This window comes from Nymphaea colorata, chromosome 12 (genome assembly GCF_008831285.2).
Source record: "Nymphaea colorata isolate Beijing-Zhang1983 chromosome 12, ASM883128v2, whole genome shotgun sequence".
Taxonomy (NCBI): domain Eukaryota; kingdom Viridiplantae; phylum Streptophyta; class Magnoliopsida; order Nymphaeales; family Nymphaeaceae; genus Nymphaea; species Nymphaea colorata.
The window spans coordinates 22,692,380-22,709,325 of NC_045149.1; the positions used below are offsets into that span (position 1 = coordinate 22,692,380).

A 16,946-nucleotide genomic window follows, 5' to 3' on the forward strand; every position below is an offset into this window, starting at 1 on the left:
CCACAACGTACACAGTGAAACCTCAAAAGCACCTCACCGATGCATATCTACAGACAGAACGAACAGCAGAGGTGGTAAATCTCCTTAGAACATATACTGCACGTCCTCGAATTAAGATGTTTCTACGAAGCAGCAGATCTCTGCTTCAATGGTCTGCATGTGTAAATAGCTTGGTTTCTCTGTGATGCAAAGCGTAATAACGGGGATCCTGCTCTTTCTGTTGTGCCTTTTCACCAAAAGCTATAACAATAAAGCTGTGGCCAACTTTCTGTGCAACTATCTCACCGCCCAATTTAGAGTCCAAATGAACCAACGTCCTTATTGAGCTGATCAACTTAAACACCATAATATTTATACCAAGTTCAGTTGGTTTCTTTTAAATGAGATGGGCTTTCTTTTTTTTAGATTAACAGGGAAAATACCAAACAATCTCGTATGTTTGGTGTTTACTGTAAATTAATGTGAATTAAGTTCTATTTAGTTTCAATTATTAAGAAAAAAAAGCTCAATCACCCGATTCGATACTGCCAATACAGCTCGATTCCTTGCATGGTATTATTCCAAGCGGCTCGGCTTCAAAAATGGACAAATTTGGTCGGAACCACCTTATCGGATACTGACAACAACACCACAAACTGCATCACACCAACCAATCACATGACTGAATTCGCTTTGGCCTTAACACTCATCCGCTCGGTAGTACGACATGGTATTGATCAATAGGAACTCGCTTTTTGGATCTTTGCTCATCCATTGGGTTCCACCTCCAATCATCAAAATCTAAGCACACGAGGAAGAGATTCGTTTTTGAAACCGCATTCAAGTGTAAGGAGTAAATACATGTACTGGACAAGAAGTCCCAGGGACAAACACGTTGATGACATTCACAAAAAACGGAGGAACGAGACGGAGCAAAAAGATCTTTCCTCATGAGTCCCCGAGGCGCGCTATCTCAACAGGCCGTTACTCTGAAGAAGAGGCTTCATCCTGCAGCCGGCTGGATATCCTCCGCTCAACAGCGACAGCCACCTTCTTCCTCTTCTTCTTCGTCTTCCCCGCAGGTTTGTTCTCTCCCTTCTCCGGGCTTCCGTAGTTGGGAGCGGCAATGGCATTCGAAGGCAGGGATTTTCCCTGATTGAGAAGGGCCTGGTGCTGGAAGTAGTGGACCTGGCAGAGGGGTTTGTCATGGAGGCGCCAGTTTTTGCACCTCCAGTGCTTGCCATTCTGCCTGGCGCAACGCAGTGACCGTGGAGGAGTGATCTTCCTCCGCCTGTCCATCATCATGGGGAGCCTTACTAGGACGGAGAGAGAGATGGAATGGATCAACCGGGAAGGGACCCCTACTAATATACTGCACAGGGAAACAGCGTGTAGAGAGGATGGCAGCGCGTTTGAATATTTAAAATTTCACCGCTGGCGCCATTTCTGTTCTGAGTTTTCCTGCTGATAGGCGAGACTTCCGAGAATGGCGTGCCATCTCTCTCTCTCTCTCTCTCTCTCTCTCTAGCTGTGGATCCGAGAAAGCCATGACAAGACGGCGGCAGCGTGCCACAGTTGGAAAATGAAACCTTTTTGAAAGACCGGCTTAATGCAGACCAGAAATTACACGAAGAATTGGAGAAAAATACACCCAGAGCTCGTACACGCGCGGGTATCAAGCTGCTTTCAAGTTTCAATGTCTCCCCGACATCAAATGCGACGGCTAACTAAAACTGCATGGCATGAAATTTTGTTTTTTTCATATTTTTCATCTTGACATCATTAAGCTTCCAAAGGTACAAACGTTAAGTACAATTGAAACTCCATCAAAGAACTAACTGATCTCTCAGTTGAAAAATTACTGGTAAGAGGCAGAAAAAAGAAACTCCCAATAAGATGACTGCTTTTCCTAGTGTAATGGTTACTTATTCTTCAAACTGTTGCAGATAATCCTATTACTTACGCTTCCCAGCCCCTAAGGACAGTTGCACGAGCAACTCGTCTAACTCCTAAAGTGAAAGCACCCATCCTCAGACTACATTCATATGTTCTACACATTTCCTTGATGTTATTGAATCCCTTCATCATGTACTTCCGAAGCTCCTGGTTGACCTTATCTTCATCCCACATAAATCCTTGAATATTCTGAGAAAGTGACAAAAGGAGAGTAAATATATTGATGATTACGAAATCTGAAGTAGATTGGCATGTAAGAAGAGCTTTCATTAGCTACCTGAACCCATTCAAAGTAACTAACGACCACACCACCAGCATTGGCATATATATCAGGAAGTACCATCACTCCTTTCTTAGACAAAATCTGCACAGTGTATTTCAAATGTTAGTCTGTACTTAACATGCATACTTGCTTTTCCTGATCACCCATTTGATAAGCCCATGATACCTCATCTGCTTCCGGATCTGTAGGATGGTTTGCAGCTTCAATGATGAACTTAGCTTTCACGTCAGCAGCATTTTCTCTTTAATATTGGAAAAAGGAAAAAAATCAATGCATGACAATGTGAAGACAGGAAATAACATCATGATATGAAGGAAAAATGACAAAGATCATTGCAGAATTAGCAGTAATGGCCAAGGGAATAATTGAATAAATAGTATGCCGGACAAATACCAGACTCTTCTAAAGCACAGATAACTGGGATGAGTAATCATTGGCTAAAAAAGCATAAATCGAGTACCTGTTCACTACTCCACCCAACGCACATGGAATGAGAACATCACACTCTTCCACAAGAAGCTGGTCTGGATCCAGTGGTTCTGCACCGCTGAAACCTTTTATGCCACCAGTCTCATTTTTGTGCTTGACGAGAGCTGGTATGTCAATTCCATTGCCGTTCTTTACAGCACCTGTAATATCTCCTATGGCAACAACTTTGCCTCCTCTTTCATGGATAAGTTGAGCTGCCCAAGAACCCACATTCCCAAAACCCTGCAGATCACAACTTTGTCAATACACAAGTTAACACAGTTGGCAGCTTGAGTAAAAGGATATCAGACGGACCTGAATAACAAACTTCTGATCTGAGATTGATTTCCCATATTCAGCCAATAAAGCATCAGTTGCAAATATGACACCTCGTCCAGTTGCTGCATCCCTTCCTAATGATCCACCAAGATCCTGTTCCACAGAATTGGAAGAATTTCAAATCAGTTAAAATTTTTTTTGCGTATTAGAGGAAAGAGGGAGGACAAGTATGGGATCTTTACTATAGGTTTTCCTGTAACAACAGCTGGAGAGTGACCATGGAATTTTGAATATTCGTCCAGGATCCATGCCATAACCTACCAATTTCCAAAAGAGAAGTAAATATAGTTACTAACAAATCAAGAACAGATGAGAAGATTCTAAAAAATTGTATTTGCAGACCATTGTGCTCTGGTACACCAAATATGAAAGCAATCAGTAAGAGACATTTACTTGCGAATTAGTTCCCATATCTGGAGCAGGGACATCTGTATGAATCCCAATAAGGTCATGAATCTTTTGAGTGAAGACACGTGTTAACCTCTCCAACTCACTACTGCTTAAATCCTTTGGATTACATCCAATTCCACCCTTTGCACCTCCATAAGGAATATCTGCTACAGCAGTCTTCCACGTCATAAGTTGTGCTAAAGCGTTCACCTCATCCGGGTCAACCTACAAAAGATTTTGCCAAATTAGTAACAGAAGACATCACTATATCATGTGTATGAGCACATCATATCAGTGTTCTTATCACTGTCAGGAAGTTTCTATCTTCCGGTAAGCATATTTGGCTTCCCCATTTTCATTCATGAACATACAGTGCATGGACATGGGGATGCAGTCCTGCATTAATTCTTATCTTGAATTTTAATGCCTGATGAGATGGAAACAGATCCAGATTTCTGAGATCAAATCCAGGTAGCATTTCTTGATATGGAGATTTTCCGTGGAATGACATGAGCAATAGCACCTTTTTAAATGTTACTGCCATACAATCTGGAGCACTATTTTCAGCCCTCTTAGAGAGGATTACTCATTATTTTACAAGCAGAGAACTGTTTGACGATTGAAATAACTTGTACACTTTTCTAGAATACAATCGTTCCCTAGACATTCAACCAATCCATCTGTGGATAGTTTAGGTCATGCTCTTATATTCAATTATGGGAAATGCATTGCAGGAGAACTTTAACAAGGGCAACAACAAAAAATTTCTCTTATTTACAATATAAAGAAAACTTCCAGTTACTATTACCACATTATGCAAGCAAACTTTCCAAATGTTTTCTAATATCACACAAATTTCTTCCCTAGTTCGGAATCCAACATTATGAAGCTCGAAGCTCTCCCTATGGTCACAAGTATAAGACCATAGAAAGCCTGGAAAATGACAGTTCAGCATGAAAGATGAAGATCACGTTCAACCAAACGCACAATGTGGTTATATTAAAAAACAAATAGACACCTTGGGCTGAATAACTAAAAATGGGGATCCACAATGTACAGATTTCTGCTGTTAATTGCAATCCAGTAGCATTGAAACTTATGCAAATAGAAAGGCAACTATAATCTCATTAATTCCTAGCTGTCAGTGTCCTTAACCATGGCTAGTAAATTTAACAGTTAGAACCTAAATTTAAAAGCCACTGAACTTGCACTTAAAAAAGAAAAGAACAACCATCATCTTCCTATGCTGCACTTTGATTTATTTTTGGGGTTCCTAAACGAGACGGATTGCATTTTTGTGGCAGAAAATGTGCAGAAGGACATCGTAAAATCTGTGAGAGTACTCGTTAAAACACGACCACTGAAGAATGCACAAATACACACAAATTTTTGGGCAGGTAACACCTTGGAAGGATGTGAACAATCCTTATGAGCTAGGGATCTGTTCAATCAGGCACGGATTCAGGGCGGCCTTATCTAAGCTACTCATAGACAGGTCCTCACTCCTCACGTAAAGAATGCTTTTCTTCTACTAGCTTACTATCGGTATTGTCCTATCACTCAACCTTGTTCCTTTTCTAATGAAACAAAAATGAGAAGAAAAGGTAGAAAACCCAACCAAGAAATCCAGAGACAGGGGAAATCAATTTCCTGTCCATTTTTTCCTTATAAACGTAATGATTATAAAAAAATGTTACATAGTACTACAGTTGATCCTGCAACTATATGGTGAAATCGGTCGGAAAGATATCCAGTCGCAGTGGACGTATAGGAAAAGCATTTTGCTTGCAAGAAGAGACCGGGGATCTGCTCGTTAGTAAAAGCCAAAAAAAAAAAAAAAAAGGAAAAGGAAAAGAAAGAAAGAAAAGGAAAGGCTGCAGACGATTCCATCGAACCGATAAATCAAAATTGAAAACTAAAAGGAAGTAAAACAGATCATGATCGAAAATCAAACCTCGATAGGCAATAAATGACCGGAAATTTATTAAAAAGTCAAGGAGCAAGATACAAAATTACGTTAAATTGCAGACAGAAAAATATCAAACAATTACCTCCTGGTGGTACCTGATCCCACCCTTCATGGGACCGCGAGCATTGTCATGCTGAACCCTAAACCCCACGTAGGAGGCCAAGGTGCCGTCGTCTCTAGGAATCGTGCATTCCACCTAGAGAAGAAACCAAATACCAGCATATCAAAAACCGCTGAAACTCCTTTCTTTCTTCTCACGAAGCAAAGAAGCTCCAAATTTCATCACTCAAACAGCGACAAGATCGGCCAAAAAGAAGAGAAAGACAGAACCAACAAACTCAGCGGCATTTCACGCAGAAAGGAGGACTACAAGGAAACGGATGGCACCTTGATTTCTCTGAAGGGGATGAGGAGGCTCCTCTCCAGCTTGGCATCAAGGCCAAGGAGGCGGGCAGCCTGCCTAAAGTTTCGAGTCGTCGCTACAAGGGAATTCATCGTTATGAGTTTGTTGGCTGTCGAATGTCTTGGAGGAAGGACAACAACAGAGACCGAACTGAAAGAAGATGAAACAAGAGAGCAACAGAAAGGCAGGAAGATTGAGAGAATGCTGCAGAAGACGTGGGAAGTGGAACGGAAGATGCGAGAATTTATAGAAGCGAAGGAGAAGGAGAGCGTGAGAGAGCTGGCTGCAGGGGAAAGCCAAAGAGCCGGGGAGTCGTTAAATTAAATGCAGTACCTCAGCTACCCTCATCCTTTCCATATAATACCTATGATATCCTACGAAAACGCTATTTTACTAAATCACGAGGTTTCGTACAAGAATCGGGAAACTTTATTATGTAAAAAAAAGTATTGCACTTTTTAGTATAACATTTTTTATCCACAAGTTCTATCGTTTTAAAGGAATTTTACATAGCCCCTAAAACTCTAATATTAATACTTTTTTTTTTGTATAAATCCTCTTCTGAGCTAAATTCTGATCAATTTGAGATTTAGTTTTCTAATTTCTTCTAATAGTTGTGATTAGATATTCTTAGACAAAGTATTTTCAATTTTGCCCTCAACAAATGTTTGTTTGACACCTTGATCTGTAAAAAAAAATAAAAAAAAATAAACTTTGAAAGGGCAAATGAGGTCAATTTTCAATCAAATTTTGCATACACCACAAATTACTATTCAATTAATTACTGATTTTCCAAACTCCACACAGATGCTTTGTCTACATTAACAAGAACCCTACCACTTAAAAAGGGCACGTCTTTCATAACTCATGTCAATAAAATATAGAAAATCTCTTATTTAAAAAAAAAATATGACTAACGTTTAATATAAAAAGAAAATGGTACAAGGTCAAATTGACCACGTTGAAAACATTGATAAGGTTTGAACCAAGAAAAGTCTAAAAGCAAATTTAAAAAAAAAAAAAAAATCAATGAGTATTTGCCTCTTATCAACCCACGTCAGCTCGTGAACAAATCAAGAAACTTTTTATTGGACTTGGTTTTGGAATAAGCCTCTTTCTGTTTTCTTTCTCTTGCTTTTGGGGTTCGGAACTCGACTTAGCTTTATCAATTAATAAAGCCTAAATTTAACTTTTTGTGAGTCAGTGTGGACAATTGCCAACACAAACACTTATATGGGTTTCCACACAGAATAAGCTCAGTTTGTTCAGTTAAGAGCCGCCTGAGCTCAAACTAAGTCTTGAGTCGAGTCGAGCTTAGCCGAGTCGAGACCCAACATCAGTTTTTGGTTTAAACGTCGCATTTTTCATATGAAAATGAAATTTTAACTAAATATAAACATAAATAAAAATAAAAATAAAATGTCGTTAAGAAAAAAAAAAAAGTATTTGACTGGTTCAACATAGAGGAGAATGAGTGACTGACACAATGGAAAGCATTTGATTACATATAAAAAAGATAAAAGAAGCTCCAAAGCCTCCTTTTTCTCAGGAAAGGGTGGTGGGGGCATTTCGGTCAAAGTCTCTTCCTTCACAGTTAGCCGGGTCGCAGCGTCACAGCTGACGTATGGATAAGCCCTTGCACTATCAATTTCTTCTTCCTCCTCTATTCCCATTCTCCCGCACTAATTGCTCTTATTTGCCCTTATAATTACAGAGACGCCACTGGATAAACTCCTACGTCATTAAAAATTTAAAATGCTATAGATATATTGCTTAATTTTTATTATTATTCATGGTAAATTTTGTGCACCTTGCATTTTTATTTTAAATTCTGTGTATCACTATTTTCACCTATATTTAGTTTCATTTATATAATTATTACGCAAACTTATAGGCTTCCACTTCCTAGCAACCTAGTTATTCTTCCTATGAAATTTGCGTTAAACAGAGGGGTAATCTAATCTTGATTATGATGAAAATGAGCATCGTTTTTGTGTAGTCCAAATGATAGTTGGTAAGCTTGTGTTCACGGACAACTAAGTCATTGGTAAGGATGAAACCAGACATTTTTTATTTATAGCTTCATAATTTTAACAAAGGTTAAAATATAAATTTTTAAATTTTTTATATAAGATAAATTAGTTTTTTAAAAATTTATATGTTATATACCCCTTTGACTTTGCTTCTTGACTCATCGACTCGATCGAGTATTCAAATAAACATAATGTAAATTACTGCAGGTGAATCGAGCCAAACCTTGATTTCGTGGTGATTTTAGAGTCAGCCCAGCCCACGAGTTTGCAAACTATGATCCAAATGTAATTGAGCCACGTATTTATATTCTCACAAGTAAAATGATTGATTAATGAGAGGGGTGGTTGTAAGGATATTGTGAAGACCACAAGAGGGCATTTTAGTAAAAGTGAAACGATTGATCTGCTAGCGTGGAGGGGAGGTGGCTTCTTAGCTGGCGGACGCGGCGAACGTGAACGGGGAAGGTTGCTTTCTAGACTAGACTGAATAGTTTGGAGATATTTTCTTACCACGTACTGTATATTCTACCATATACCCGGAAAAGACCCTACACGTCTTAGAAAACGCATTTCAGCCCAATAATGTCTCCCGTTCCATGTAAAGTCCTCAATTTTACTCAATTAGTGTTTTTATTTAATAGTTGAGCAGCTTATATGTTAGTCCCTTAGTAACAACTGTAGGATATCAAGTATGGTCACAAATAATGTCTTAGAGTTTTAAGTTTTTTTTGGGTATAATACGGTAAGCTTGAAAAAAAAAAAGTAAATTTTTGAAAATTTTAGAAAACTAAAAATGACGAACAAAATAAAATAAGTTAGAAACTAGTAACACAAACATCAAAAGATAAGTAAATTTGCAACAAATGAAAAATAAAAAATGAAAATATAACTGTTTGGCATTAAAAAACAAAAAAATAAACAAAATGAAAAAAAAGTGAAAAAAATGAGAAGAAAACGTGCTAAAAATGCGTTTAAAACATGTTTTTTTTTTGTTTTTAATGTTTTATTAAACGGCTAGTTAATTTATGGTGTTTTTTTTTTAAATACATTTTTTGCGACTATTATCAACATAAAAATATTCAAATTTCTGTGAGTTGGTGTAAGCAGTTCCGATGCAAACATGCAGAGAAATGAGTCTCCTAAATCCCTGAAGCAAAATATAAACTAAAAAAGATTATCAGACTTTCCAAAATATTGTCAACGACCTGCATCGAAAGATTAATGTAATGTGTCAGACTTCAAAAATGATTCGAAAGATTAATGTAATGTGTCAGACTTCAAAAATGATAAAAATGCTTTTGATGATAAACTAGAAGACTTCTCTCTTAAAATTTAAAATGGAACATGAACAATGATAAACAATAAGACATTTATTTCCCTTTACCACTTTTTGAAATTGGTATCCTTTTCAAGTGAACGATAGGTTAATAACTCGCCACTCAAATAAAAGTATCTGAAAGCTCTTGATTCCTCATAGTAACAGAAAACACATTTTTTATCGAAAAAAACAAATAAATTAAATGGCCATTTAAAACTTAAAAAAATATTTTTTAAAAAAAATTGCATTTTTTACTATTTTTCACTTTTTTATTTATTTTTTCAATTTTTTAATGTCAAATAGTTTTTTTTATTTATTGCAAATCTACTTTTGTGTTATTAGTTTCTCATTTTTTTATTTTCCTTTTATTTTTAGTTTTTTTTTTAATTTTTAAAATTTTATCATATTTTTCTTGTTTTTTCTTATTTTTTTTATGCTCTCTATAATACTTGATAAAGACCTCGACGTTTAAAACTATGAGACATTATGACTATCCTATTAACATCAACAATGGCAGTGATGTACCTTTTAACTTAGATAACTCGACGTCAAATGACTTCTTTAAGAAGCTTAATTTTGATTCAAAGTATGATATAAAAAGTATTGTCAGCCTTACATCATAATAAATTTCATTTTTGCCTTTTATATTATATATATATATATATTTCTTTATTTTAAAGCTAAATTTAAGATTCTTTTTTGGTGTCCAGATTTTTTTTGTTGTCACCAAAAGGCAAAAAGAAAAAATTTGGGTCCGAATATGAAACTTTGGAGCCAATAGGTGGAAACAATTGTGGGGTTGGAGTAACCAAAAAGGTGACTTCCTTGACCCTTCCTTCCCCAGAAGAACCGGAAGAAAGAAAAGGCGGGGAGGCGTTTTGGTTGGCGATGAGTTTGTAGCCAAGATCAACACGTCAATTCTGCTTCACCTTTGCCGCCCTCTCTCTCTGTCTCTTGTCCTCAACAAGCCCATACTGATAAGCAGTGGAAGCTTCCTCGTAGTAGAATTTGTGGTTGAGGGACATTAATATAAGAGAGTCTTAGATTTGAAGGGTACCAATATATATTAAACTAAGATAAACCAACCAGCATATAAATAACATAAATTATGTAGGCCTGTGTGGGCAACTGCCCACACTTAGCCAGCCCCGTCAATGATTCAACCTCATATATAATATGAAGCAGTGCTGGAATCGGCCAGTTCAAATGGTGGGACTCACATACATATGAGTTCAAGCATCTGTTTACCGATTCACAAACAAATTCAGCCGAATCGATGAATCCGCGTCTCTGCAGAGCCGGCAGCGCCGCCGATTACGAGTGTCGCTTCTTGCATCCGCCATTAGCCACAGCGGTTTCCGTTGCCCGAGACGCCAAGATCGTTCTCGTTTTGGCCTTTGAGAGAGGACCAAGTTGCAGAGGCGGCGACCAAGGAAGAAGAAGGAAAGAAGAAGAAGGAAAGAAGGGGAGGATGAGCAGGGACGGGAAGAACCATCTTTACTGACGTTTCTTTTTCACCACTAAAGGGTCCTTCAATCAAGGTCGTCCTCACCATCTTTGAATTCACATCCGAATCTAAAGATGGTCTTAGCCCACATCTAATTTTTCGGATGCCAATGGGTCCAACTCGATGTGACCTTAACCCATATCTAATTTTTCGGATGTTCACATATTTGGATTTGAATGAGCATGAAAAAAAGTGATATCCGAATCCAAAATCCAATGTCACAGTCAAAATCCGATACGAATCTGTTATTTGAATTCACATCCGAGTCTAAATCAAAATCCGAATTTTAAATGGAATCCAGTTGACTTTCCAAATCTAAATCCAATCTGCCCTCATTTCTTAAATCTGAATCCAATCTGATGGATATTAAAATTTTCTCTATATCTGAATTTTTCAAATTGAATATCCAATCAAAATCAAATATATGGACATCGCCACTCGTGGAAGGTGGCGATGGCTGAAGAAATTCCAGAACTCCACATATTCATTCCAAACACATGTTCTACATAAGCAGAATGCACTGCGTTTGATTCAGTCAAACACTTCATCTAAGGCCTTCACCGTGTTTGGATTGCTTGGGGCCGAGACTGTTAACTACGGGTTGACCATAATTTTTTTCAGTTGAAGGTTTTAAGCCACGACTAAGAAAGTGACACAATGTAATTGCTTGGTGTTGCTAAATTATATGGATATATATGAAAGAACTATGCATCGTCATCAGTCAAACATTATATTCTACATAATTTTGTGGACTTATTGTCTTACGTTTTGGCTTAAACAATATATGTTCCAAGTTTCATACCACACACTCTCCACGTTTCTTAATTTTATATTGAATTTCCCAGAAAAGAGTATATTATAGAAACCTTAGAAAAGCGTCTCACCATTCAGTTAATATGCAATAAATGACACTGACAGTTTTTACAGACTAGACTTGTGCTCATTTTGCGTATGAACAGAATCCTGATCGCAATGTTTAAGTATACTGTCATGGAACAGTACGTTTTGTGCTCATATTTTCAATTTTTAAGCGGATTCAACAGCAAGTTCTCGATTAGATTACAGTTTTTTTGTTTGACTACTCTTAATTTCTTATTTAGGGGCGTTCGGAAGCAGCCTGATTGAAAGTTTCTCACAGTTTGGTAGCTCAGAAATAGAGACATCGCAATTTCCACCACTCTCAAACCATTAGGATCTAAAATTGTGTTCACATTTTGGGAAGCGGAGCTAGGATTTTATCTTTAGGAAGGCTGACCGATCTTGCAACCACTAAAGAAATTAAATTTTTTCAAAATTTAGAAGAGGCTCCATCTACAAATGGACAATATACCCAACCTCCCTTGAATTATGTCTTGTAATCCCCTAAGGATGTTTGATACCGTAGAACACGGCGTTTCGTGGATTGGAGTGATGACACTTCACAGATTCAGAAATGGTGGAATCAAGTGTTTGGTCTTCCCTACCCAGCTTGGTAGAGATGACACTCCCCAAAACGATTTCGTTTTGCAATTTCAAGAACGAAAATCAAACAACCTCCTATGGAAGAATGTATAGGCTGTGGTTGTGACTTATAGAACCGAAAAATATCCTAGAGGCACTGTAACTGTAATCATATGAACCATGAGAAAAAACAAAAAAAAGGTAAATGCAGATTGATAAGTGGTCAGTTTTTATTTTGAATCCCCAGACATCAACTATGCTACAGAAAAAAAAAAAAAACTCTTTTCTAGATAATATCCCCCATATCTTTCTCCCAAAACTTGGTTTTGACACGAATGGCCAGTCAAATTCTTTGGCAGGGGTACAGCGTTACTCATTCACTTCAGAAGTGCACCTTGGTCGTGATTTATGCAAGATGCCTATTCTGTTGTTTTTTTGCCGCTTGTGGAACATATCATGATGATGGATCACTTGATCACCAACACCTTTCCTTTTTGCTACTGAACCTATTGTTCTTGGAAGGGGAAACTTGGATCTGCATTGCAGGAGGCCGTCATTCAGGGTTTGTTAACTAGGAACTATTTCATGAAGGCGACATGGAAAAGAAAAATTGGAGCCGACCACAATAAAAAGGAAAGGAACATTGGAAGGATCCAAATCAGAGTTGGATCCAAAGGAGAGCCACAGACAGAGGGAGAGAAAGAATCAACGTTGCGAAAAGGCGTATAGCATGATGATTGAGCCACGCACTGCAGATACTAAGTCAGAATAGCAAGAATTAGAGAACACATAAAAAGCATAAATATCTTAAGAATACCCAAGTTCCAACTGACATTTCAAATAACCTGATCCTACCAATGCAACCTACCAACGTTCATAGAGAATGAAAAAAAACACTTTGTTCCACGGAAAAATAGAAGAAAAATCTAGGGGTCTGCAGTAAACAAGAGACAAAATTGCTTGCTACAGGAAATATGCTTGACATTTATGCCTCGTCGGTCACAATGGTTCCCTTCTCGCTCACATAGATACCATCAAGGAACTTTCTTATATCCTTGTTCTTCACATGGCATTTCTGTCAAACATAGCAAAAAAAAATTGACGTTGTTAAGAAACCGATTGCTGTTACATCAGCTCGATATTGCAATACCAAACAGAATGAGACCTTGGACACTTATACCACAGAAACGGGTCAGAGGAAGCACACATACCTGATTTATCAATGCAGCAGATCGGGACACAAGCTCAACATCGTTCCCGTCCAATATCAGCTCATCCTTAACTTTCTCTGAACGAAGAACAGTCACGCCGTGTAACATGTCCACCTTCCTCACCTGACGAGTACAATTGTAAAGTATAAAAAAGAAACTAAAAAAGGTTGCATACAGCAAATGGATCAAATATTTTTGTGAATTAGGCAGTAATTCAAAGGAAATTCAGTTTTCCATGTTGAAGGTGAGAACAGCATAAGAAACGACCAGAAAAAGACCAGGATCAGCTTAAAAAAAAAGTGACGACAGACTGAAAATAACAGGTGCATCCGTGTATGTATCATTCCGAAAGCTGCCATATTTTACCACTGCACAAAGATTACAAATAAGTGAATTATCATATGTCAGGAACAATTTCTTTTATAATGTGCCCTGCAGAATTTTGCATTGGAGCAGCAGTAAATTTTCCCTGCTAGCCATTGAGAAGTCCAAGACAGAATTTATGGGTTATGTGAATCCTGGTGCATTGAGACGTCATTGACTTACAAAAAAACAATAGAAGCCCCATAAAATTCTACCCATCAAAGTTGCCAGAAACTACAAAATTGCAAGAAAACCTAGTATTCGAGAAAAACAATGAAGGACAGATGCATTCAAGCTCAATCAGCAGTTAAGAAGTTGGGAAATCCATACCCCCCCCCCCCCCCCCGGGGGCCTCTCAAACACGCACCGACACACAAAGCATGAGAACGAGTTAGGATATCGGCTGCCCAAAACCCCTTTTTCACAGCCATTCATGCAGTAGGGGATTCTTTTGCAAAGTGATTCATTAAGAAACTACAGAGAAGTAGCGCAGTGGCTTGGGAATTGGTTATCATGGAAACAAAATGAACTCATGGCCACCAACTCGGCACATGCCTAAGCATGCATAGCACCTATAAATGTATTGGCCATGTGTTTTACACGAAGAGGAGTACAATTAAGTCCTATGTTAAAAATGAAGAACTGGTTAACAACCAAAACAATACACAAACTCATTTTCAAATCAAAATTTCAAGGAAGGAAATTCTGGAAATGAGAAAGGCTATTCTCCTCAACAAACTCATTAACGTACAAGCAACCCTTCACACAATTCATCCACCTAACAAACATTTTCTCACAGAACTTCGAGTTCGCACTCCCATTTAACAGAGTACTTAGGACATTGGAGATCTCCTCACATTCTGCCTTCCAGAAAAAGTGCCAACTCTCAAGGCTCAAACTTATGATTCATGCCAATACCGTGGGACATGCTTCAGTCATATATTTGATGAACATATTCTATGAAATTTCGTCCTGTTTTCCACCACTAAATATTTTGAAGATACAGTGGGATGGATAATGCTTTCAAACCAATATTTCTTGCAATCCAAATAACCAGCCACCCTCGCAAATGAAATAAAACAATAGGAGTGCCTTTACAATGATGATCAATGTGTGCAAATCAAACATCATCAAAATATAAAACAATAAAAAAAAAATAGACACATCAAGGAAAGCAGTATCTCATCATATCAAAGCACGGCCAGAGGGAAAAAACATCGGATCACGAAAATTTGCAAAAATGAAACACCACAAAAGCAACCGATATCATTTTTTCTTTCTTGGCAGCGCATCTTACCCGCTTCTCGCCCAAAAAGTTTCTGATCTCGATGGACGTGTTCGAGTTGGTGATGCTGGCGTTGATGGGGAAGTGAGCATAGACGAATCGCATCTTGTACCGGTAGCCCTTGGTGACGCCGGTGATGAGATTCTGGATGTGGCTAATGGCGGTGCGGATGGCGGCCATCGTGCGCCTCGACCCAAACCACGCGTCCACCTTCAGCTTGCGACCTCCCTCGGTGAGCTGGAAGTCGAGGCTCAGGTGCTTGAAGTCCCGGGTGAGGGTGCCCCTCGGCCCCTCCACCTTCACGAACTTCGCCTTCACCGTCACCGTCACCTCCTCCGGGATGTCCATCGTCTGAGAGGCCAATATGGTCTTCATCTTTGCCCGGCCTTCCGCAGAAACCGACTTGCAGATGCGACGGCCGACGAAGTAGTAGGAACAAACGAAAGACAGACTCGGGGTGGAAGCACCGGCCCTTAAACCCTAATCACGCTGCCCTTTTTCTCAAAGATAAAATTACAAATTACCCCTTTATAATTTGCAAATAACAGGAACCTACCCCAATTAACAAAGAGCCCCTCAACTTTCTTACAGAATTCACAAAACGCCGGATATTAACGAAAACGTTCGTATCAGCTGCTGGTTTTGTGTTTATTTGACACTTTTCTTTGTTTCTTGAGTCTCAATAACAAGTTAAAGAGCGGAGTCAAAAAAAACAAAAAAAAACCAAAAAACACTCATTATAAAAATCCTAAACATAATAAAATGAATAAACGGCACAATACAAATAATTAATGAGCACAAGGTATTTGAATAAATGAATTATTTGAAATTATCAATATGAAAATAATCAGAATTAATGAGATTGTGTAGACAAATGCCTACACATGTTCATACGTGCGCTTTGGAGGATCCTCCAACCTCTGTGAAAGTCTAAGCGCTGGACAATGAAAAAAAAAAAATAGCATTCAAAAATTTATTGACAAAATCATATTTTTGTGCAAAACAACAAGGAACAGGCGATGGCTAATTTTCATTTGACTAGTCTAAAAAGCAAGAGTGGAGTAATTACTTTTTAAGTCAAATTAAAGTTTTTAAATTTTGACATAGACCAAAATATTATTTCTTAATATTTTTATATAGGACAAATAATTTTTTCTAAAACTTACATGTAATTAAAAAAAAAATTGAGGGAAAGACTGGCTCATGCGGACCCCCCTTGCCTCAACCCCTGGTTTAGACCGATTTGACAGGCACCAAGCTCGTCTGAACTTGGTTCAGTAAGCTAATGGGTAAACACAAACTAACTTAGTGACACTGGCAACTCATGTATGGCTTTGTTTGGATGAAAGTTGATCCAAGTTGATAATAACTTTGAGGAGCCAAAAAATTTACTAGTTATACAATTTTAAATTTTTAAGAGGCACTTGCATGCAAATGAAAAAATTAACATGATGTTGCACTGTGAAAATAAACATTTTTTGTGAACCTCCGTATAATTTGACCCACCATACCTACAACTGCCTTAAACATAGACATGCTTACACCCACTTTTAGAGATATACAATACATAACAAATTGAGGGCAGTCTAGACTCACTGTAGAATTAAGTGTGTGCTTATAGTTAGTTTTGATTCAAAACTCACCAAAATGGTCAACTTTATATATATATATATAGTGTGCTTATAGTTAGTTTTGATTCAAAACTCACAAAATGGTATATATATATATATATATATATATAAGCGCGTGTTTGAAGGGGTGAATTGTAACACTATACTCTATGTAAAACTCTATGTAAAATTTAGTTTCATTTAAAAATTTTGATGAACCTTCAAAAGGTTTGTAAGAGAGCTGTTAAGATCCCCTAAATTAAATCGAGCATGAGAGTGGGCCGAGTTTGTCAGACTATGAAAGGGTGTTTGTAATAGGAAGGCTGAGCTATTTGGAACACTTTGTTTCATGGATGTATGTTTTAATTAAAGCGTTCAAAGAACGCAGCAGT

The 16,946-nt window shown here is 37.8% G+C and overlaps 2 protein-coding genes across 2 annotated transcripts; both read right to left on the minus strand.

Moving 5' to 3' along the window:
• Nucleotides 1–800: 800 nt before the first annotated feature.
• Nucleotides 801–6,028, minus strand: LOC116265624 (glutamate dehydrogenase 2, mitochondrial). The gene is made up of 9 exons (XM_031646360.2): nucleotides 5,772–6,028; nucleotides 5,467–5,580; nucleotides 3,419–3,640; nucleotides 3,208–3,282; nucleotides 3,002–3,118; nucleotides 2,679–2,929; nucleotides 2,384–2,459; nucleotides 2,213–2,299; nucleotides 801–2,124 (listed from the first exon to the last, which is right to left on the minus strand). Exons 1-9 carry the CDS (start codon nucleotides 5,877–5,879, stop codon nucleotides 1,939–1,941), a joined length of 1,236 nt encoding a protein of 411 aa, XP_031502220.1. The 5' UTR covers nucleotides 5,880–6,028; the 3' UTR covers nucleotides 801–1,938.
• A 6,835-nt stretch (nucleotides 6,029–12,863) lies between these two features.
• LOC116265186 (60S ribosomal protein L9) lies at nucleotides 12,864–15,423 on the minus strand. Its single transcript, XM_031645733.2, has 3 exons — nucleotides 14,957–15,423; nucleotides 13,297–13,419; nucleotides 12,864–13,160 (listed from the first exon to the last, which is right to left on the minus strand). Exons 1-3 carry the CDS (start codon nucleotides 15,317–15,319, stop codon nucleotides 13,071–13,073), a joined length of 576 nt encoding a protein of 191 aa, XP_031501593.1. The 5' UTR covers nucleotides 15,320–15,423; the 3' UTR covers nucleotides 12,864–13,070.
• Nucleotides 15,424–16,946: the final 1,523 nt, after the last annotated feature.